The following is a 25,387-nucleotide window of genomic DNA, read 5'->3' as shown; positions in this document are numbered from 1 at the left end:
GCAGTCAAAAAGACAAACACTTGGAATTGAAGCAGGAGAAAGTAATGAGGAGGCATATATGAGCCACAAAGTAATCAATTCATACAGAACCGGAGGTTGGATGGGAATAAGAGGAGGAGAGTTGATAACGGATAGGCAACAGGTGTGGAGGTAGACTGAGTGCCGTCCCAAAACTGCACAGCCAACCCAATCCTGTAACAAATCAGACAACATCTCCATAAGGAAAACCAAGTCCAAAATAAAGAAAAAATATCTATGGGATACCATGAAGTCTGAAAGCGTGCTTAACCAGGAGATTAGCTGCCTCTAAAGTGGAGGGTAACTTGGGTAGGGGAGTGTAATGCAGTTGGAGAAACTACCAACAACAGTTAGAATTTAAATACTACCTTCAGAAGGAGATAAAACACTGCAATGTGGGACCATAGGGGCTAGGAATGGGTAGGGGGAGCAGCAGACCAGCTGGTGACTGATGAGATGTCTTACTGCAGCCACAGACAGAGAAGGCAGCAACAAACACACTAGTATCTTGAGCAGTACTGGGCCACCAGAAACAGGGCCTGATGAGCTGGAGGATTCTGTGGAGTCCGAGATGACAAGTCAACTTGGAGGAATGAACTTGGAAGTGTGTCACAGGAGGAAAAAACAGCTGGCTCGAGAGCCATTCCCTGGGTCTGGAGAGTCTTATCGTGCTTCTTTTACCACTGACTCATTAGTCCACGTGGCAGTGCTCACCGCTAAGTCAGAAGGTAGAAAGATCTCTGGGTCCTTCAGACAAGGGGGTGGGGGGGGGGGGTTCCAGGGACATGGAGAAAATGAGAATGTCATCTAGATAGATGAACCCGAAGCAGTTGAATATGTCTCGGAAAATGTTGTTCATAAGATGCTGGAAAACTTTGGCGGCATTAGTAAGACTGAAAGACAATACCAAATACTCATACTGGCTGAAGGGAGTGTTGAAGATGGTCTTCCACTCCTCACTGCCTTTGATACGGAAATGTGTTTTGCAGTCTGCCTTGATGAATACTTGGGCGTGACACAAGGGTTCAAACGACAGGTCATTGAGGGGTAAAGGGAATTTGTTCTTAAACTGTTATATTATTTAAACCATGATAGTCTATACAGGGACAATTGGTGGAGTCAGATAACATATGGGCCACATATGTGGAGGTAGAGTGAGTGTTGTCCCTTGACTGCACAGCCATGCCCAGCCTGCAACAGAAATCAGAGAACATCTCCACAAAGAAAACCAAGTCCTTCCAAAATAAAAGGTACATAATCACTACAGCAGAACCCACAAGACCTGTGGTTTTGGAGCTGCTTTGATGCAATTATCTAGCCATCACAATTTTACTCTTGTCAAACGTTTTCAAAAGCTTGTTTCTTCTGACACTTTTACTTTGAAGACAAAATATTCTCTCACTTCCTTATTTATCATCCCACTATCAGGTGTCATGATAAAGAGATAATGACCATTTTTCACTTCAACTGTTTGTGGTTGTAATGTTAAGGTTATTGGTGTATGTCGTAATTCTCTGTAGGTGCACTACTACTAGGGACATTAGATAAAGTGTTCTGATTCATTTTTAATAAAAATGCTTTGATGAAATTCACTTTGAAAGATGCACTAAAAATACATCAAAATTTATTTCACTGCAGCTGGTAATGATGAATTTCCTGCAAAAACGACACTATCAAACCAGAAACACTTTTTATCCCTTTTATGAATTTTAATTAATTCATTTTTTTTTTAAAGAAATCAGGAGATAACTCTGATATAACCAACCTCTCATCCAGTAAATGAGGTCTTCTGGGTGCAGGGACAGCCCTCATGACAATACTTGCAATCCCATACCCTCCATCACCCCTTTGTATTGACAGTGGTGTACCATATTCAGTCTTTCATTACTTATCACCATGCAGTTATTCATATCAGCCTTTGTGAGCTGATCAAGCAGTAGTTTCCGTCTTGCAGTGAGGCTTCTCAGCTTTGTTGTTTTATCTTGTGCACACATATGAAAAGGGCCTGAGGGAAAAAGACAATGCTGTCTGCTTTAACTCATCTCATTGCTAGACACTGAGGCACTGGCAGGGGAGAGAGAATATTTTACCCGACATTGTCACTCTGTAGAAACCTCAGGGAGGCCGAGGCTGCTGTGACACACTTGGTGGTCAGCAACACAGCACATGATTATGACAGCTCTGCCAGATTTGCCAAAGTCCATGTGTTACAAAGAAACAAAGTGCTCATGATAACACCATGACCTCCAAGTCTTTTTATAATCAAGTTTGAAATACAAGAAGAATATGTGTAAGAGTTGTACTTTTGTGGAATCAACTATTTTTCTTTTTCTTTCTTTCAGATTATAACAAATCACATGGACATCCTGGAACGTTTAAAAAATCATCTCTTGAAGCACAATACAACACATTGTCCTCATCCATCCTTGTTGTGACAAAAAGTTGCAGATAGATTTAAATTAAATAGATGGAACGTGTGAACATGAGGGCATCTTTGCTGCAGTTGATGGCTGTCTTTGTTGCAGCCCATACAGCCCACTGCCAAACAATTTGCAACAGGAAAGGTTCCCTTGTATGGCATCATAAGCAACATATAATCCAAATGAAATGGAGTCTCATAGGAAATATCTGTGGCAAAGCTTCTGAGTGTTGGGATTTTCAAGAGGGAGACAATTCAACTGGTGATCCTTTCAACTTCCCACAGATATGCCCACTTCAACTGCAACACGGAGACAAACTGCTGATGTCTGCTGATGAAACACTGAAGTCATATGGCGTCAGTCTCATCAATGTGTCAAAAGATGACTTTGAAAGCTGTTCCATAAATGCACAGAAAAAAGATCAGCTTCTTTTCCCTCACAATATAAATGAAAGTGAGCCTGTTGAGGCCAAGTGGCTCATTCTTGGTCACCATTACTTTGTCGCTGTGCATGAGGGAGAGGCACAGCTGTGCAAGCTTGGCTTAAGGCTCAATGTGTCTGTGAAAGCACAGCTTTGTCAGGCTTCCGCTCTGCTTCGACTTTGTTCGGGGAACGGTGTTTGTCAAACAGGCTTCTGGGAAGGTGCATACCACTGTCGATGCCATCACCACTATTCTGGGAGATTTTGTGAAAAGTCAGATGCTTGTTTGGATAACCCTTGTGAAAATAAAGGAGTCTGTTTGAGCAATGGATCCACAGATCCAAACCATAGAACATACAAATGTCTGTGTCCTCCACATTTTACAGGTAAGGACAAAACCAGCTGATCCCATTATTTAGGCTCCCTCTCGATTTTACAATCATATGGGAAACATCTTAAAGTTACACTTGATTCTTTTTATTTTTTAAGATTTGTTTTGAAATGGATTTACATCAGATATCATTTGTTGTGAAATGCATGGAATGCATCTATCTGTCCATCATATTTTGTATATCTCTATTGTCTGATTTAATTTACTCCCAGAAACTGAAATAGAATATACACCGCCTGGCCAAAAAAAAAGTCGCCATCAAAAAAAATCACACCCTCCCATATTTTGTTGGACTGCATTTAGCTTTGATTACAGCATGCATTAACTGGGATATTGTTTTGATGAGTTAATGCAATATCATATACCTATATGGAATATGCCTGTGCCTTTGGAGAAGAAATAATCCATTGATGGAATAACCTGGTCATTCAGTATATTAAGGTAATCAGCTGATCACATTTGAACACACACTGTTGCTGAACCTAGACCTGACCTGAACGAGCATATTCCAAGATGACAATGTCAGAATTAATTGGGCCAAAATTGTGAGGGAGGGGTTCAGGGAGCATGAGACGTCATTTTCATACAGCACATGGATTGGCCACCACAGAGTCCAGACCTTAAACTCGTTGAGATTCTTTGAAAGAAGAATCTCAATGAGTGCTGGAGATGGCTGTACATAGTGGTCAGACCCCATCATCATAAATGCAAGATCTTGATGAAAAATATGAAAAAATATTGCATCACTGGATGGAAATAACTCTTGTGATATTGCATTAACTCATCAAAACAATATCCCAGTTAATGCATGCTGTAATCAAAGCTAAATGCAGTCCAACAAAATATGAGAGGGTGTGACTTTTTTTTGGGCTAGGCAGTGAATGTATCTCATGAAGTATTTCATACATTGCCATGCTATCTTCTTCATTTCTTCACACATTTATTAGACACATGCTTATGTTATTCAGCACAAACACCCAACACTTGTATGTGGAAAAAATAAGTCAGTTTGTTATTGTTATAAATCACCTTTCTCTTAATTTCTTTATCACCAACATGAATCATTTTCATATCAAGATCATCTACAGTAATGGTCAAAATGTTCAGTTTTGACATGAAGATAAATTGTATCAATGGAACTTCCTTTGTGTCAATTAAAATGCCTTTGGTTTCAGGAGTCAACTGCTCAGAAGTCATTGGCAAAGAAAACTGTGAGAGAATTTGCAAAAATGGGACATGTATTCAAGTTTTATCTTCCACCTTCAAATGTATCTGTGACAAAGGATTCACTGGTAAGCACATTTTTATTTGGCTTTTTACTGGTTTAGTACAGTGGTCCTTTCCTTGTCTAGATTGGTGGGCTCTATCCCCAGCCTGGTAGTCTACATATCAATATATCCTTGGGCAAACTGCTGAACCCCATATTGCTCCCAGTGGCTGTTCCACTGGTGTGAGTGATGGTGTGGATGGCATTGCTCCTAATGAGCAGGTGATGCATTGCATGTTGTGCATGTCATCATTGAATGGAAATTTGTATGTTTGAATGCTGCCTTGTAATGTAAAACACTTCAAGTGGTCAGTCAGACTAGAAAGGTCCTGTGTAATTACAGTTCATTTACAGTCATCTTTGAAAGCACGGATGATGCACATAATAATATTTACTAAAGGTAGCAGGAAAGATGGTCTTGCATCCAAGTTGTATATGTAACTGTGTCATTTGCCTCTAGGGGGCAACTCTCTTTCGAAAAGGTCAAAGCAGAAAACTAAAAAAGCCATATATCTTTTAAAGATCAGCTTTTCCCTCTGGGTGTCAAACCTGATGATGCTCTCTGTTATATTTGTCATGATAATATAGTGACTGCTCCAGATCAAATGCCTTATGTTAACCAATGACATAAAGCTGTAAAAGGCCAGGGCTAGCTGAGGATATTGCAGCTGATAAAAGAAAGGTTTATAGCAATAACTAAATGGGATATATAGTTCATTGTTTCTGATTGGCACATTAAAGCATAACCTTTACACTGGCTATATATGTGAACCTACCAGAAAAATAATGGCTGATACAAAAAAAATATTCATAATTTTTATGTTTCATTACTTAATACATCATGGTCTTCAATAAGCTCATCTCCACTAGATATTAGATGCCTATTCTTTCTAATTTCAGCTATATTTATTTAGCTTAATATCCACTTCAGCTGAGTCAATCTTAGTGCAAGCCTGCTCAAATATCCGTTCACATGAATCATTTATGACATGGAATCACAGAGTTGCATTATATCTGTAGATAAATGTGCTTCTGTGTCATTTTGACAAGTTTGCAGTATTGGGTAACTCTCATGACTGGTGATAATGTTGATGAGACATTTTTGCTTTACCCATTACTTAGGTAATGAGTCTAATTTCCCTCAGTAATACACAGTTAGATTAATGGGTATCACAGAGAAATGGATTACAAGACCTGGATTGCTCTCCAGTTGCCCTGGATATCACTGTCTTCTGTACAACAAAGCCTGCAATGATCTTTCTGGAGTAAAAACTCCAGGTGGCTCTTCACGTTGATTCATTGTTTTTAGGAGCACAATTTGTCCTGGCAGCATTCCTGAAGTGTCATAGCTTTGCCTTTTCCAGTCCAGCCCATGCTTTCAGCTTATTATTTTGGAGAAGTGGTTTCAAGGTTGCTCCCCGTACTATCAAGCTTCTAAAACTGCAACAGCAGATTAAGCATATATAGTAAAATAAGAGAGTATGGTAGTGGAAGTGAAGTATGGTTGTGGATGTATTACAATATATTCATTATAGAATGTTGACATTGAACATTGAATTATGAGATTGGAAAGTAATCCAACATGAACATTTTAATTATTATTCCTTTGTCTATGTCTCCAAAAAATGTTATGCTTTTTCTTTTACCCCCCTCCACCCCCCTTTGCATTTCTTCTGTCCATAAATCATCTATTCTAAACAAATATTAAAAAAATATACACATGTGCTTAGGCCTACTGTTTTGATAATAAAAACACAATGAATCATGGACATTTATGAGACAAACATTTCTTGATGACATCAAATTACTTTTTTAGGACAAGCTGTCTGTGATAACATAATGCCCAGCTGAGAAACTGTTATTTTGTTGTCCAATAAATAACTAATATAACAACGTATTGTTTTAAAACCGAGGAAACCAGGTGGCATTTTACAATGCCACCTGGTTTCCTCAACTGCTTTGAAATTGACAAGCGAAATGATTCACATCAGAAAGAAATTGGTGACTTACACTCACTTTCTGGCTTTGCAGTTTTTGTCTAATTTCTTCTAATTGCTGATGGTCTTTAAAGTAAGCAGACTCCATTGGGTGCTTTTGCATAGTCATGGTGTCTTGCTGTCACATCAGCTTCTTGGGAGTTCTGTGAAGCTTTGCCTCCTCTACCTCCCTGCTGCAGTTGCCTCATTAATCAATTGGAAGTTAGTGGCTGCTCTAGCATTGGCTGCCCTCATAGGCCAAAGTCTATGTGAACAGAATAATGAGCCAAACTCAAGGGATATTTCAAATTAGATTTTCTTTTGATTTCACTCTCCTCTGTGCTGCCTCCAGGGTATTTGTTGCAAGGTATTACCATCGTTCTGGGGTCATTTCCATTTGGTACACGGTGTTAATTGTCTTTATAATCTTGTTGGCAGTAATACCAAATGCTTAAAAGTTTCATTTGAATTACAGAATAAGTCATCACCCTCTTGGTAAACAATTTAATTGAATACTGACACAATGATGTTTCTTGAGATTGAAACAGGTCATAATCACAGTGGTGGTAAGTGGGTTTGACATGACCAATGTGTTAAACCTAAATGTCAGCACAAATACAAATGCTCCTGATAGGATTACTAAAAAAAAAAAAAGAACTCATATCGGGCAGTTGTCTCTGAAAATACTGTTCTTATTAATGTCCAAACCGTAAATACAGGTGAAGCAGTCAGGAAGATGAATGAATTAATGTCCGAAACATATGTGACTGCTGGAAGCATTTGGAATAAATGTAGTGGGTTGTATTGGCGCAAGTTTTAGTTGACCTGTTATGAAAACTCAATTTCTGGTGGAAAATGAGTTGAGGAAAAAGCAAGCCCTGAAATTGTACACATAAGATTGATGCCCACAGAAGAGGATATGAGGAGCCTCTGGGACATGAGCACTTGTATCAGCAGGGGGATTAAAGAAACTATGCAAAGAAAGAGTCACTGGAAAGATAAATGTGTAGGCACCTTGTGAAGAACACAAAATGAAAACCTTCCCAAGGGTATAACTTTTTTTCCCCAATGTGAACCTCCAGTGAATTCAGTCTAATTTTATTCCTTGCATACAGCGTCACTAGAGCGTTACCTTGACTCTGGTTAAGCTTTTGGTGGTAAAAGTGTTGGTACCGCAGTTTACAGAAACCTACTGACTGCAGCTCAGTTCAGAATTACTTCATCTCAGTAGAGGAAGCACAGAATAATTAGTGTATTGTTCAAGAAAAGTCCTCTGAAAAAACTGGTGTATGTTTGTACGGTATACACACACACACACACACACACACACACACACACACACACACACACACACACACACACACACACACACACACACACACACACCACATAAACACTAGTTTTCTTTTATTACAGTACAGCAACATCTTCACATATGAGTGACTAATCATACTAATCAAGTTTTTTAAGATACAAGCCATCATTCCATATTTTTTTTTGACATCACCAGTAGTTGGCGGATGTATACAACATCAGCTAAGTATCTTATTCTTTACCATATGTTGTCTGCGGAGTTGAGACATAGGTTGTGTGGGCTTGCAACTCTTGTGGGTTTTATTTCATACCTTATCATTGTTTAGGTAACACATATAATTAATAATGCACAGGAAGAGTATATTTGTATATTGGTTGATAAAAAAAAGTCTCTTTTGCATAATTTAGAAGGTTTTGGACTTTTTACAAGGCTGGAATTGCTAAAAATAATTTTAGTTTTTTCAAATGGGGAAACTCTATCTGAGTTATGAGTAGTTGGACTTATGAGCTCAGTATGAATTAAACTTGTGTAATATAAACTAGGTATTTAGTTTTTGTTTGGTTGTTTGTTTTGTTCTTTTTCTACTCTTTATGTTTGGAAACAATATATGAAGTAATTATAGTATTTAATTACATGATGTTACAAAAGTAGTGCAAGCGATTGTTAATAGTTATATAAGAGTATTACGTACTAGATACTACAGATAATTTAATTTTTTTTTACATTGTAAAAATCACACATGGTAAATGATAGAAGTTTGAAGTGTGCTTATTTGTGTTTAAAGGGTTTAATTCTGAAAACATTTTTCAACATGCAGAGTGACAAAAAGACACTTCCATACTGTCTAAGCATGCATGCTGTCAAAAGCATCACAAGCATCCCCCAATCCTTGAACTACAAATCATGTCAGTCATGCAAATGTCTGTGTGTGTAATTTGGGGTTTAATATTTTGAAGTTCACAGATCAATACTGTAGATTTATCAAAGACACACACACACACACACACACACACACACACACACACACACACACACACACACACACACACACACACACACACACACACACACAAGTCCATTTTAACAGATTGAATGCTAGTGGTTTTCTCATGTAGCCTATTTATCATTTTGCAGGCCCACCTTGTGAGAAAAGGAAGGCCCAGTGTGAACCAAACCCATGCAATAATGGTGGTGCATGTGAGGTAGGTTCCAGAGGATATGTTTGTGACTGTCACTCCAATCAATGTCTGTTTGTCATATGCATGGTAAGAGGATAAAAGTTTCCCTCCAGGGAAGCATGCAAGGACTTTCCCTTAATTGTTTTATCTCAGTAATAAATGTGAAATGGCATATGAAAATTAATTTACTGTCTTAAAATGACATCAAATATCTTCTTTCTGAGGGCTGCAGCAGCAACAAAAATTTCCTCCTGCAGATAAGGTATGGCGAGATGTGTTTACTTCCTCTCGCATTCCAACTGAATGATTCAGTGCATAACTGTGTGCCTCTTTGAAATGGTTCTAATCAAACTTTTTTTGTAATTGGATGTTTGCTGCAGTTTTCACCTTTCCATATAAACTTTTGGCCTGGGCATACAGTTTGAACATGCATTAGAACCTGGGAAAATGCAGTAATGTAGTACAGAATAATTGCTTTTACCTGACCTTTATTTTGTGTTGTTGCCCTGCACATTTTCACAACTCACCTCAGAATACTGCATTAGAGTGTACTAAAAGGGTTATTTATCAAAATACCATTTGATTAAGCTGAAACTTGACATAGGTTTTTGAAGCCTAATGCAAAATTCAAATCTCTTTAAGTTTGGATTACAAATATTTTACATTTATTACCCTCTAATGACTTCTTAACCTCATTTTAAACACATATAAAACCAATTTTGACATGCCTACTTGGACCTGATTATACATAATTATAAAGATCATCAATGAATAATAATAAGTCAGGCAAGGAAGACATTTACTACTGCTGCAAATCAATCTTTTAGTTATGTAGTGTGTAATGTAACCCTGTTTTCCCCAGCTGACAGATGACCTGGTTTGTTTTGCCTCTGTATGCAGGCCTCTGAATGTGTCTGTGCAGATGGTAATGTAGTCCCAGCATGCACGAGGCAGCAGAACCCGTGTAGCCCATCACCATGTCTCAACAATGCCACCTGTGTGTCCAGGGGAAATGATTATGTCTGCAGGTGAAACACATACAGAGATCTAATAGAGGTCGCTCTCATTGTCCCCTTTCTAGATGATTGGAATGTCTTGTGAACGAGTCTCCCACTGAGAGAGAATAATACAAATGGGCTTTTTTTCTTTCTCCATCCTTATGATGTGATTCGGATTTACATTTGACTTAAAGCTGTAGATCAAATACATATCTACTTGGACTTGTAAAATTTATCCATCCATCTGTCTGTCTGTCTGTCTGTCTGTCTGTCTGTCTGTCTGTCTGTCTGTCTGTCTGTCTGTCTGTCTGTCTGTCTGTCTGTCTGTCTGTCTGTCTGTCTGTCTGTCCGTCCGTCTGTCTCAGTTCCATAGATTCTGTCTGCATGTTCTGAATGATTAAGGAGTTAAAATTGGATTACTGTGTTGGTAGACATTTTTTTCACATTTGGTGTACTTTTACAGTCAAATAACTGTGTATAGTCTGTTCTTATATACACAGATTTTATATATGAAATAGTTATAAATATATTATCAGTGCATTACCATGACATTTATTAACGAGTGTTGATATGGTTAGTATATTTATATTAGTAAAATGCATTAATACTAGGCTATAATTTTCTTTTCTATTTTATGAGTTTCATGAAAGAACATATACAGTATACCGGCACTACCTTTGAGATATTAATCATATAGCCTGTATAGTTTAAACAAAATTTGCATGAAGTAAACTACCAGATCACTGATGTTACTAATAAAAACTTAATTTGAATCATGCTCCAAGAATCCATGCTAAATGAATGAAGATCTGATGTGAGCTTAACAGTTGCTAATGGGCGTACATGATTTCTCTGTTATGGGTTAATGTCTTAAAATATTCCGATTTAATCAGACAACCCAGTTACAGTAAATAAATTGTGTATAGCTATGTCTGTAAAAGAAAAGGCACAATTTTCACAAGTGTATCTAATTATAAACTGTGATTCATAGCTCAGAATAGAACAGTCACAAACTGGTGGAATATTTTGCTCACATTATTATGTGTCTGTATGACAAAAATGTTACACAGAAAAACAAAATTATTGCCACACACATCCTGTAAAATAAGAATGTGGTTTGTTAGTGCTCAAGGCTCAGGGTGAATTGATTTTGATGACACTGACCTCATTTTAACAGATGTCTGAGAGGGTTTTCCGGGAAGAATTGTGAAGAAATAATTGACTACTGCAGGCTGCTCAATATCAACTGCCTAAATGAGGGATTGTGCTTGAGGATAATTGGCGGATATCAGGTGAGTAATTCAATATTTCAGTTCTAATGAAATAGCCCTGACTGCACAAAATATGACTCACACTGCACCTTAAATATAGTATGAACAGAAATTGGATGTATATTTTATGTTGGTTGTTGTCAGTTTGAAACATTGTTGTGAGCTAATTGTTTGAGAACTTAACATTAAAATCTTTTTTTTTTTTTTGATCTAAGATCACTAATTAAAATACAATTACAATTACTCTGTGATTCTTTTAATTTTCTGTGTGGAACACGAGAAAATCAGAAATTATTTAAATCTCTTATTTGCATCACTTATTTACTTTTATGTAATTTATTTATATTTTTCAGCACACCATTATTTTTGAAAGCCTGAATGATTTATTCTTAATAATGCATTCATAAAACATTAAACATTTATGTTTAAACTTTAAACTTAGAGATATGGTTTATGGAATAGATTAGATTTTAACAGATGATTTACTTTACAGCATAGAACCTTTTTTCATCTTTGATCTGTCAAATTGTAGACATTAAATAACTAAGTAAACAGAGGATAAAACAGAAACCTAATGTAAATAAAATGTCTACAAATGCATTAATCCAATTTTAGCTCTTTAATCAGAGCATGCAGACACATGCAAACATACAGATTCAAATCTATTTTGTCTTTCTATTGGTCAGTCTCCTCAAATGTCTATTTTTACTGTTGAGACATGCTCCGTGATGGCCCATAGCTCCCAGTCATCTTTATCTTAGGTGCATGTTCACAGCAGTACCTTGTCACTATTGTTCATTATCTTTGCCCTTGATTCATTATGAAAATCCAGATCTGGATTCTTGTGCATATGCCATCCATTCTTGTATATTTTTATATCCATTATTTATTATTTAGTATACACACACACACACACACACACACACACACACACACACACACACACACACACACACACACACACACACGCCTCACTTTCCGCAGTCATTACAAACACACCTTTCCAATTAGGTAGTTTATTTAAGCTTGTCATCCCTCCCCTCTGAGTGTCAGTACATATGATTTGCTGCCCTTTTTATTTAGCCTTACCAACACCCAGCATTCTCATGTCTCAAAATCAGAGCAAATATAAGCAAATTGGCTTTAGTCAACAGTGCTTAATGCTTTAAACACTGCCGAGTAAAGCCAGTGAATGGTGAGCAATTTTTCCTTTCTTCCCAAAGATCCAAGATACAAAACTGACTCTGTGCTGTTCACCTAATTTATTTATGAACATAACCAAATTACAGCAAATATGAAAGTCATCATGTTAACCCCTAACATTTTTTTAGTCTAACATGTTGTGCCTCTCGCTGACAAATATTTTATTACTTCCTGCAGTGTGTTTGTGCACCAGGATGGATTGGAGAGTTTTGTCAATATGTTGGCAATGCCTGCTTGATAATCCCAAACAGCTGTTTGAATGGTGCGACATGTATTGCAACAAATCACCCAACTTCCCCACCACAGTATATCTGCAAATGTGGCCGTGGCTTCACAGGTGAGATAATTATACTTTTTATTCCATATGTCCATTAGTTAGCTGTATGGATTGTGTGCTTGAAATCTCCATAATAATAGCAGGTTTGTACTGCTGTGCTATAAAGAAATGGTTGTAATGGCAGTCATTTTCAGAATGTAGCTCAGCATTATCATACTATAATTATAATCTATGGTACTTGTGTTTTCTTCTTTTCTCAGTAATGACAATTACTGTTTGCAAACACCAACAAAAAAATCTACATACCGTGCCTTTAATTTAATGAACAGACAATAGTGATGGGTTACTTTAACAAATAAAAAATGTAAATAAGTTGTTGCAGCTTTGAGTGGGAAGTGGCCATTTGGAGAAAACGAACACACTTGGTAAAGGTTTGTGATCTTCAAACTTCCTTGTTATTGTTGGGTAATACAGTGGTCTCCAACCTTTCTGTGCCACGGACCGGTTTCATTTAAGACATTTTCATGGCTCGGTCTTCATTTGCTCGATAATCGTTAATGATGCCAGGACAGCTGAAGTCTAATAATAAATCATCCTCAGTGGTTTTATCTATCTATCTATCTATCTATCTATCTATCTATCTATCTATCTATCTATCTATCTATCTCTCTCTCTCTCTCTCTCTCTCTCTCTCTCTCTCTCTCTCTCTATATATATATATATATATATATATATATATATATATATATATATATATATATATATATATATATATATATATATCTCCAGGGTTGTGGAAGACAACCTGGGAGACTAACGCCAAGCCAATTGCCCAAGTTCAAAATCAATTGTGGCATATACCAAGAGACATCAAAAATCCAAGAGTACATCAGGAAGATGGCCCCAACAGATGAACTGCTCAGTGAATGTCTTAGGCAGCAGAAACCTGAGGAGGAAGAGGAGGAGGAGGAGGAGACAACATGGAGGGACAAGCCCCTATACGGCATGTACCACCATCAGATAGAGGAAGTGGCCGATATCAAGAAGACCTACCAATGGCTGAATAAAGCTGGACTGACAGACAGCACAGAGGCCCTGATCATGGCAGCACAAGAACAGGCCCTAAGTAGAAGAGCAATAGAGGCCAATATCTACCACAGTAGATCTGACCCAAGGTGCAGGCTATGTAAAGAAGCCCAAGAGTCAGTCCAGCATGTGGTAGGAGGGTGTAAGATGCTCGCCAGCTCAGCATACATGGAAAGGCACAACCAAGTAGCTGTGATAGTGTACAGGAACATCTGTACCCATTATGGACTAGAAGTACCCAAATCCCAATGGGACATACCACCGAAGGTGGTTGAGAACGACAAGGCTAAGATCCTGTGGGACTTCAGCTTCCAGACTGACAAACAGCTGTTGGCTAACAAACCGGACATAGTGGTGATGGACAAAGAGCAGAAGAGAGCAGTGGTGATAGATGTGGCGATTCCAGCTGAAGCCAACATCAGGAAGAAGGAACACGAAAAGATTGAGAAGTATCAAGGGTTGAAAGAACAGCTGGAACAGATGTGGAAGGTCAAGGTTAATGTGGTCCCCGTGGTAGTAGGAGCACTTGGGGCAGTGACCCCCAAACTGGAAGAGTGGCTCCAGCAGATTCCTGGAACAACATCTGAAGCCTTAATCCAGAAGAGCGTAGTCCTAGGAACAGCTAAGATACTGCGCAGAACCCTCAGACTCCCAGGTAGAGGACCCGAGCTTGAGGATGACAAACAGATACCACCCCACAAGGGTGAGAGGGACATTCATACATTTATTCATTTATATATATATATATATTTATTTTATTTTATTTATTTATTTTGGTGCTGTCAAGCGATTAAAAAAATAATCTAATTAATTACAGGATTTGTAATTAATCAATCTAATTAATCACATTTTAATCTCATACCTGCTAAAAGCCCCCAAATAAAGAATTTGAATTCTAGGACATTACAAAATTGTAGTGCATGACTAGTCAATAGAATGCACCAAGAAGAGAAGATTTGAAATCCACATTTTTATTGGTTAAGTCAGTCAGTCATCTTCGGATTACCACCGCTATATTAGCCGCAGCGGCCCTATGCCGCCAGTGCCTATCTCGGTGCCAGTGCACCACGGAGCCACACACAAAGACATACAACCATGCACACACACACTCATTCCTACGGGCAATTTGGAAGGGCCAATCAACCTGAAGCGCATGCTTTTGGAGGTGGGAGGAAGCCGGAGAACCCGGAGAGCACCCACGCAGACACGGGGAGAGCATGCAAACTCCGCACAGAGTGGAACTCGAACCGGAACTCGGTCCGCCAGAACTCGGTCCGCCGTATTGTGAGGCGACAGTGCTACCCACTGCGCCACCGTGTGTGCTTTATAAATGATATTGAAAAGAAAAAAGGACAAGCACATCAGCAAACCAATTAGGCCAGGTGCATTTCTCAAAAATGCAATACAAATACAGTTAAATAAAATAAATAAAATTCAGAAATAAAATAAGGCTGGGTCTCAAATAGGCACATAAGCAGACTCTCAATCAAAAATTAATACTAAAGCTGACTCAATACAGCAATTCAAAATCAATAGTAAAACATGCCTCTAAATAAGGCAACTAAATAGCAAGATGCCGACAGTCTTTTCTTTTAAAAGGGTAAACTAACGTTCAACTCTGTGTCCTTGACATGTTTTGCATTTAAATGATACGTTAGGCTGGAGCTGCTTCGCTGATGCGAAAATTCTCTTTTACGAAAGGTACAAATAATAATAAAAATAATAATTTTACTGTAATGTTATTAATGACAAGTCTCACAACTTGTTATAAGGTTCAGTACTCTTTACTGCCATGTGAGATCTGATGTGTGTTCATTACAGCAGCCGTAAATCATACCACACCCCTTCACTTTACGACAGTTACTGATATCAGTACAATAATAATAATGGATTAGATTTATATAGCACTTTTCTGGACACTCAAAGACGCTTTACATTGGATCTATTATTCACTCACTCCTAATTCATACTTGGTGATGGTAAGCTACGTGTGTAGCCACAGCTGTCCTGGGGCAGACTGACGAAGGCGTCTACAGCGCAGATTGGCAGCGCAGAATCACTGCGTTTTTGTTGATAGTCCTGTCTTTGTTCTTTTTATAAATAAACTTTCCGCCCAAAGGTCCGATTGGGCTTGCCTCGCTCTACTGTGTCGCGTCTAGCACTGTTGTCAGTCACTCTGCTTTTGACTAGTGGCGCAGGTAGGAAGTGACATCACTGCAGCCTACGGGTTCCTCAATGGGCCAAATTTAAAATGCTTGTGCATTGACTTGCCACTTGCGATTAATTGCGTTAATTTTTATAGTGTGTTAATTTGCAGTGTAATTAATTAATTAATCTAATTAACACATTAAAGTGACAGCCCTAGTACATATTGTATATATATACATGGTGCACCAAATTATCAGCTTATAAGGGGACGATGTGTTGCTCAGAGGCACCTCGACAGTGCTCGGGAGGAGAATGGGAATCCCCCACTGCCAGTTCACGCTCCGAAATTTTTTGTCCAACGAACGTCTCGAACTGGCAACTTGTAATCCCCAGTCCAAAACTTAGTTGACTGAGCTACTGCCGATACAGTAGTTAGTAGCTTTTACTATTTAGTTGCTGATTTATAGACTTTAAAAATTTTGCACTTTTTACAACGGCATATACGGTCAGTGAATACTTCAACCACTTTATTGACGGCCCTTCGTGTCATTTTGACATTTTAGTTTTTGCACTGAGTAACAAATGATATGCATGCTAATGACTGCACTTAACAGTTTTCATTGTTCTTTTTGGACTGAGCCAGCCTATTTTGCTGCTGATTGCACTGAAATTAATTATGCCATAATCTTTTTTTCTAAAGGCTTCAGATTTTGAACTGCTGTGAATATGAGGCATACATTTTAATATCCTTTTTTTTCTTTACAGAATATGGGAAAAGGTACTTTTTTTGGGATCCATTTTTCAAGAAATGAGTCTGATGAATGTTGTTTTTGTAACTGACATAAACATAGTGAGACATAGAGCATATTACATTTTTGTAAAAATGTTTAAATACTGCATAACTAATGTAAGCCGCTGCCATAAATGAGCAGAAACATTTCTGAGATTTCAGTAGGACAAATATGTATAATTTGCTGCCTCACGGCGTGGAATATTCTGTATAAAATGACCTGTAGCAACTACCGTGCAGATGATATCAATCATAGTGTTTGTGCTGCAGCATGAGGGTGTTGCTGTCAAGAAAAAAACTTTCACTACATGTCATTGTCGCTCTGTTATTGATGATAGGACATTTTAAATTAATAACCTGCACTAGAAAACACCCGCTACTGACCACAGCAGTAAAACTAGCAGCTGCTGAGGCTGCTGAGCACTTAACAAATCTCCTATCAAGCAGCTTACAACCCCCACCACTTCAGCTCTCTTTAGCTGGGACAGAGTTATTGAGGGTCTAATTTTTTTTAGTAGAAAGTGGGCTTGTCCAACAGCGATAGATTCACTTGGTGTTTCCAGGAGCTCAGCACCTGAATCACCAATTTCATTATAGGATGATTATTGCTTATTATAGTTTGATCAGAAAAAAAAAAAAAAGAATGCAGCTGCATACGGGAAATATAGTTATTCCAGTTCTTCCTAGAAGTATTAGTACTAGGATTTTGGCTTTATGTAATATTTTTGTACTAAATGTGAAAGTAAAGCCATGACCACATGAAGGTAGCAAAGCATAACACTAGCGGCTGGCGGAACACCAAACAAATTAATCTACAACTGCTTATAACGCAGCAATCTTTAGTTTCCATACATCACTTTTCTAAGGTCCCATGGGATTTACACCAGTGGTGGCTGGTCTTTCATAGAAGAAGCTTATTGTTGGCCTACATCGTCCTTTTTTTCAACATTTGGCCAACAGTACACTGTCTTTATCATAGCACTTTCAGTTAACCAGTTAATCCAGCCAATCTTACCAGGAGAGCGGAGAAGACATGTTGCCTTTCCCTACCTTTTTTTTTTCTTACAGTTCACAGTCCAACAGGCAAACAAAGCTGATAAGGGTTAGTCATCAGGCAGAATCCAGAGTTCAAGCAAGGTCAAAACAAGATTATCTTGTGAATAGGTTTGCTGGAAATGTAGTACAAATTATGCCCCAAGGGACACGATCGAATGCCTTCTCCAGATCCATAAAACACATGTGGACTGGATGGGCAAACTCCCATGAATCCTTGGGCGCTCGATGGAGAGTGTAGACCTGGTCCAGTGTTCCACGACTAGGAAGGTGCCCCTGTTACGACATACCCTCATGGTCCTTGATGTTTTACTTGTCATAGGGGTTTTGTTACTGCTAATGTAGCCGCAAGACGACACAAGCCAGTGTGTTATTGTTCTGGTCGAAAGCCTGGATAAATAAAGAGAGTTGTGTCAGGAAGGGCATCCGACGTAAAACTTTTGCCAAATCAAACATGCAAATCAAACCTGCGACCTCCATATCGGATCGGTCGAGGCCCAGGTTAACAACAACCCCCATCTGTGCTGTTCACCTACAGGGTGCCGGTGGAAATTGGACTACTGTTTGTCGAAGAGGAGAGTGTGTTCATACTCTTATTATTATTATTATTATTATTATTATTATTATTATTATTATTATTATTAATACTAAGAGAGAGAAGGGGAGCGCCAAGAGTATAGGACTGAGAGTAGGGATGTTAAATGTTGGAACTATGATAGGAACAGGTAGAGAGTTGGTTGACATGATGCAGATGAGGAAGGTAGACATGCTGTGTGTCCAGGAGACCAGGTGGAAAGATAGCAAGATTAGAATTTTAGGAGCATGGTTCAAGTTGTTCTATCATGGTGTAGATAGGAACAGAAATGGAGTAGGAGTTATCTGGAGTTGGAGTTTGTTTTGAATGTCCTTGAGGTAAAAAGAGTGTCAGATAGAGAGATGTGTCTGAAGCTAGAAATCGAAGGTGTGATGTTCAATGTTGTTAGTGGATATGCTCCACATGTAGGATGTGAGCTGGAGGTAGGAGCACACAGGTAGACTACATCTTGTGTAGATGGTGTAATCTGAAGGAGATCAGTAACTGCAAAGTAGTGGTAGGCGATAATGTAGCCAAACAGCACAGGATGGTGGCGATTAGGATGAGTCTGGTGGTAAGGAAGATGAGGAGGACAAAAACAGAGCAGAGGACGTAATGGTGTAAGCTGAAAAAGGAAGAGTGTTGCATGACTTTTAGGAAGGAGCTAAGGCAGGCCCTGGGTGGTCAGGAGGTGCTTCCAGATCACTGGACAACTACAGCTAATGTGATCAGGGAGACAGGTAGGAGAGTACTTGGTGTGTCATTTGGAAGGAAAGTAGAAAAGGAGACTTGGTGGTGGATGAGGAGGTACAGGAGTGTACACAGAGAAACAGGTTAGCTAAGAAAAAGTGGGACACTGAGAGGACTGAGGAAAGTAGACAGGAGTACAGGGAGATGCAGCGTAAGGTAAATGTAGAGGTAGCAAAGGCCAAACAAGGGGGTTATGATGACTTGAATGCTAGGTTGAACAGTGAGGAGGGAGAGACTGATCAATACAGGTTGGCAAGATAGAGAAAAAGAGAAGGGAATGACGTGCAGTAGGTTAGGGTGATTAAGGATAGGGACGGAAGTCTATTAACAGGTGTCAGTAGTGTGATGGGAAGATGGAAAGAGTACTTTAAAGAGTTGATGAACGTGGAAAATGAGAGAGAACAAAGACTAGAAGAGGTGACTGTTGTGGACCAGAAAGTAGAAAAGATTAGCCAGGATGAAGTGAGGAGGGCATTGAATAGGATGAAGAGTGGAAAGGCAGTCGGTCCTGATGATATACTGTACCTGTGGAGGTTTGGAAGTGTCTAGGAGAGGTGGCAGTACTTTCTGACTGGGTTGTTCCACAGGATCTTAGATAGTGAGAAGATGCCTGAGGAATGGAGGAGAAATGTGCTGGTGCCCATTTTTAAGAACAAGGGAGATGTGCAGAGTTGTGGTAACTACAGAGGAATAAAGCTGATGAGCCATACAATGAAGTTATGGGAAAGAGTAGTGAAAGCTAGACTAAGGGCAAAAGTGAGCATTTGTGAGCAGCAGTACGGTTTCATGCCAAAAAATAGTACTAAAGATGCAGTATTTGCTTTGAGGATGTTGATACAGAAGTACAGAGGACGTCAGAGCTGCATTGTCTTTTTGTAGATCTGGAGAAAGCTTAGGACAGGGTGCCCAGAGAGGAAGTGTGGTATTGTATGAGGAAGTCTGGAGTTGCAGAAAGTATGTGAGAGTGGTGCAGGACATGTATGAGGACTGTAAGACAGTGGTGGGGTGTGCTGTAGGTGTGACAGAGGAGTTCAAGGTGGAGGTAGGACCGCATCAGGGATCAGCTCTGAGCTCTTCTTGTTCGTTATGGTGATGGACAGGCTGACAGACTAGGTTAGACAGGAATCTCCATGGACTATGATGTTTGCAGATGATATTGTGATCTGTAGTGAGAGCAGAGAACAGGTGGAGGAAAAGTTAGAGAGGTGGAAGTTTGTCCTGGAAAGGAGAGGAATGAAGGTTAGCTGCAGTAATACAAAGTACATGTGTGTGAATGAGAGGGACCCAAGTGGAAGAGTGAGGTTACAGGGAGAAGAGATCAAGAAAGTGGAGGATTTCAAGTACTTATGGTCAACAGTCCAGAGCACTGGAACGTGTGGAAAAGAGGTTAAGAAGTGTGTACAGGCAGGATGGAACGGTTGGAGAAAAGTGTCAGGTGTGATAGAAGGGTTTCAGCTAAAATGAAAGGAAAGGTGTACAAAACTGTGGTGAGAGCAGCGATGTTGTTTGTTGTTTAGAGACAGTGTCACAGCGGAAAAGACAGGAGACAAAGCTGAAGGTAGCAGAGATGAAGATGCTGAGGTTCTCTTTGGGAGTGACCAGGATAGATAGAATCAGGAATGGTTGAATTAGAGGGACAGCACATGTTAGAGGTTTTAGAGAGAAAGTCAGAGAAGCCAGACTAAGATGGTTTGGACAAATCGAGAGGAGAGATAGTGAATATGTTGGTAGAAGTATGCTGAGTTTTGAACTGCCAGGCAGGAGGCCAAGAGGAAGACCAAAGAGGAGGTTTATGGATGTAGTGAAAGAGGACATGAAGGTAGTTGGTGCGAGAGAAGAGGATGCAGAAGACAGGGTTATATGGAGGCAATTGATTTGCTGTGGCGACCCCTGAAGGGAAAAGCCGAAAGGAAAAGAAGAACAAGAAGAAGAATGAGAAGAAGAAGGGGTTTAATTACTGCTCTTAGTCTGGCCTGTCATCCAGGACCCGTTTGCCAATGGAGACCCTAGCAGGAGCATAGAGCCCCTGACAACTTAGTTCCTGGGATCATTCACTCAAACTCCCCCACCACTATAAGGTGGCAGCTTTCGGGGGAGTGATATAATACAAATCTTACTAATACACTACAATACACTTTCATCTTCTTTTCTCAGGAGGAAACTGTGAAACGGAGATTGATGAATGTGAATCCAGCCCCTGTCAGCACAATGGCACATGCTTTGACTTTCTGGGTTACTACGAATGCCAATGTCCTACAGGTATGTTGAGCTTTGTCCAGAACTCAAGCCTTGTATAGCATTAAGTGATTAATTTGTTAGCTTTGATGGCTAACTGTATCACAGAACACAACCTGCCTGAGGACTCTTCCCATTTTAGTTACTCACATTAATCATATGTATTTACTTTGTTAAAAAAATCTATCCTTGGGTTGTTTTACTTAAAAATTCAAATAATATTTGTTGCCATTTTTCTGACACACCGAATGTCAAAAGGCAATCAAACAAATGTTTTTTTAATAAAACTGCAAGATGCATGATCCGTTTGGTATATAGTGGCATCAAGTATACATATAAAGCATTATAATCAGTGTACGGCATTGGCCTGCGATTGACAGTTGAGAAAATATACCCATGCTCATGTCCAATAGAAATTGTGTAAATGTATATTAATGAAGGTTTCTGGGCACGTTTAGATAATCAAGAGGCGATTAATCACATTTCCCAGTAATCACCAATTGTGCCTGATGGGTTAGCATGAATTTGCATTAACTGAATTCAAATTGATGAACCCATCTGGGGAGCTTTGTTTTGATTGTGTCTAAATTATGAGAACAATTTAGTCTTCTTTTCCTTTCGGCTTTCTGGGATCGGCATAGCGAATCAATTTCCTCCATCTAACCCTGTCGTCTGCATCCTCCTCTCGCACCAACTACCTTCATGTCCTCTTTCACTACAACCATAAACCTCCTCTTTGGTCTTCCTCTAGGCCTCCTGCCTGGCAGTTCAAAACTCAGCATACTTCTACCAATGTATTCACTATCTCTCCTCTGGACATGTCCAAACCATCTCAGTCTGGCCTCTCTGACTTCATCCCCAAAACTTCTAACATGTGCTGTCCCTTTGATGTACTCATTCCTGATCCTATCCATCCTGGTCACTCCCAGAGAGAACCTCAGCATCGTCATCTCTGCTACCTCCAGCTCTGTCTCCTGTCTTTTCCTCAGTGACACTGTCTCTAGACCTAACGACATCGCTGGTCTCACCACAATTTTGAACACGTTTCCTTTCATTTTATCTGAAACCCTTCTATCACACATTACATCTGACACTTTCCTCCACCCGTTCCATCCTACCTGTACACGCTTCTTCACCTCTTTTCCATACTCTCCTTTGCTCTGGACTGTTGACCCTAAGTACTTGAAATCCTCCATCTTCTTGATTTCTTCTCCCTGTAACCTCACTCTTCCACTTGGGTCCCTCTCATTCACACACACGTACTTTGTCTTACTGCAGCTAACCTTCATTCCTCTCCTTTCCAGGACAAACTTCTCATCCACCTGTTCCCTGCTCTCACTACAGATTACAATGTCTTCTGCAAACACCATAGTCCATGGAGATTCCTGTCTAACCTCCTCTGTCAGCCTGTCCATCACCATATCGAACAAGAAGAGCTCAGAGCTGATCCCTGATGCGGTCCTACCTCCACCTTGAACTCCTCTGTCACACCTACAGCACACCCCACCACTGTCTTACAGTCCTCATACATGTCCTGCACCGCTCTCATATACTTCTCTGCCACTCCAGACTTCCTCATACAATACCACACTTCCTCTCTGGGAACCCTGTCATAAGCTTTCTCCAGATCTACAAAAACACAATGCAGCTCCATCTGTTCTTCTCTGTACTTCTCTATCAACATCCTCAAAGCAAATACTGCATCTGTAGTACACTTTTTTGGCATGAAAACATACTGCTGCTCACAAATGCTCACTACTGCCCTTAGTCTAGCTTCCACTACTCTCTCCCATAACTTCATTGTATGGCTCATCAGCTTTATTCCTCTGTAGTTACCACAACTCTGCACGTCTCCCTTGTTCTTAAAAATGGGCACCAGCACACTTCTCCATTCCTCAGGCATCTTCTCACTATCTAAGATCCTGTTGAACAACCCAGTCAGAAACTCTACTGCCACCTCTCCTAGACACTTCCAAACCTCTACAGGTATATCAACAGGACCGACTGCCTTTCCACTTCTTTTCCTTTCGGCTTCTCCCTTCAGGGGTCGCCACAGCGAATCAATTGACTGCCTTTCCACTCTTCATCCTATTCAAGGCCGTCCTCACTTCATCCTGGCTAATCTTTCCTACTTCCTGGTCCACAACAGTCACCTCTTCTAGTCTTTGTTCTCTCTCATTTTCCACGTTCATCAACTCTGCAAAGCACTCTTTCTATCTTCCCATCACACTACTGGCACCTGTCAATAGACTTCCATCCCTATCCTTAATCACCCTAGCCTGCCGCATGTCCTTTCCCTCACTGTCTTGCCAACCTGTATTGATCAGTCTCTCCCTCCTTACTGTCCAACCTAGCATACAAGTCATCATAAGCCCCTTGTTTGGCCTTTGCTACCTCTAACTTCACCTTACGCAGCATCTCCCTGTACTCCTGTCTACTTTCCTCAGTTCTCTCAGTGTCCCACTTCTTCTTAGCTAACCTCTTTCTCTGTATGCACTCCTGTACCTCCTCATCCACCACCAAGTCTCCTTTTCTACTTTCCTTCCAGATGACACACCAAGTACTCTCCTACCTGTCTCCCTGATCACATTAGCTGTAGTTGTCCAGTCATCTGGAAGCCCCTCCTGACCACCCAGAGTCTGTCTTAACTCCTTCCTGAAAGTCATGCAACACTCTTCCTTTTTCAGCTTCCACCATTTCATCTTCTGCTCTGCCTTTGCCCTCTTCATCTTCCTCACCACCAGAGTCGTCCTACACACTACCACCCTATGCTCTCACCTACCACTACTCTGCAGTTACTGATCTCCTTCAGATTATACCGTCTACACAAGATATAGCCTACCTGTGTGCTCCTACCTTCACTCTTGTAGGTCACCCTATGTTCCTGCCTGTTCTGGAAGAAAGTTTTCACAATAGCCATTTCCATTCTTTTTGCAAAGTCAACCACCATCTGTCCTTCTGCGTTCTTCTCCTGGATACCAAATCTTCCCATCAACTCCTCATCACCTTTCATGCACCAACATGTCCATTGAAGTCTGCACCAATGACAACTCTCTCACTTCTAGGTATGCTCTGCATCACTTCATCAAAGTCCAGCCAGAATGTCTCCTTCTCCTCCAGCTCACATCCTACCTGTGGAGCATACCCACTAACAACATTGAACATCACACCTTCGATTTCTAGCTTCAGACACATCTCTCTATCTGACACTCTTTTTACCTCAAGGACATTCCAAACAAACTCCTCCTTCAAGATAACTCCCACACCATTTCTCTTCCTATCTACACCATGATAGAACAACTTAATTATGATAATAATAGTAATAATAATATTGGATTCACTTTATATAGCGCTTTTCTGGACACTTTAAGTCACTTTTACATTGGATCCATTATTGATTCACTCTTCATTCATACTTGGTGATGGTAAGCTATGTGTGTAGCGACAGCTGCACTGGGGCTGACTGACGGAGGCATGGCTGACAATCTGCGCCTACAGCCCGTCCGACCACCACTGGAACAATCACAAACATTCACACACCAGCGAGTGCCTCACCGAAGGCAAGGAGGGTAAAGGGTCTTGTCCACGGACACAACTACAAATGACTTCATGGGAGCGGGAGTCAAACCGCCGATCTTGAATCATTGGCAACCCGCTCTACCACTGAGCCACTGCCGCCCTACAGTGCACCTACAGGCCCTAGTCACAGGAGACTGTCTCTATTTACAGATTTTTTCACTCACAAAACTTTGCCATTGTTTTTAGCTTTTGTTTTCATCAAATATTTTAGACTAATTAGGGAAATGAAGCACTCATTGTGACAAAATATTGTGTTTGTTCACTTTTGGTCACTTCAACATTAAATAATGATTTGAGAGGTAATGGCATATAAGTTATAAAGTCTGTTTGCCTCATCGGATGCTGAAGCAGGGTACATTAGATGTGATATTCAGAGGTAGCATTGTATTGTTATTAACTTGCTAATTACATTTCTGATTAAAATGAATAAATGTGTA

At 39.9% G+C, this 25,387-nt stretch overlaps 1 protein-coding gene across 1 annotated transcript in view; it reads left to right on the top strand.

Moving 5' to 3' along the window:
• Positions 1–2,500: 2,500 nt before the first annotated feature.
• Positions 2,501–25,387, top strand: part of eys (eyes shut homolog) — a 167,693-nt gene continuing 144,806 nt past the window's right edge. The window contains exons 1-7 of the mRNA XM_068326759.1: positions 2,501–3,245; positions 4,426–4,542; positions 8,943–9,001; positions 9,887–10,014; positions 11,162–11,276; positions 12,636–12,795; positions 21,291–21,395. Coding sequence (XP_068182860.1) covers positions 2,501–3,245; positions 4,426–4,542; positions 8,943–9,001; positions 9,887–10,014; positions 11,162–11,276; positions 12,636–12,795; positions 21,291–21,395 — 1,429 coding nt within the window. The remainder of the gene's footprint in view (positions 3,246–4,425; positions 4,543–8,942; positions 9,002–9,886; positions 10,015–11,161; positions 11,277–12,635; positions 12,796–21,290; positions 21,396–25,387) is intronic.

Source organism: Antennarius striatus, chromosome 11, assembly GCF_040054535.1.
Source record: "Antennarius striatus isolate MH-2024 chromosome 11, ASM4005453v1, whole genome shotgun sequence".
In the NCBI taxonomy this organism is placed as follows: Eukaryota; Metazoa; Chordata; class Actinopteri; order Lophiiformes; family Antennariidae; genus Antennarius; species Antennarius striatus.
The sequence above is the reverse complement of the archived record's forward strand: the minus strand, read 5'-3'. Positions and strand labels throughout refer to the sequence as shown.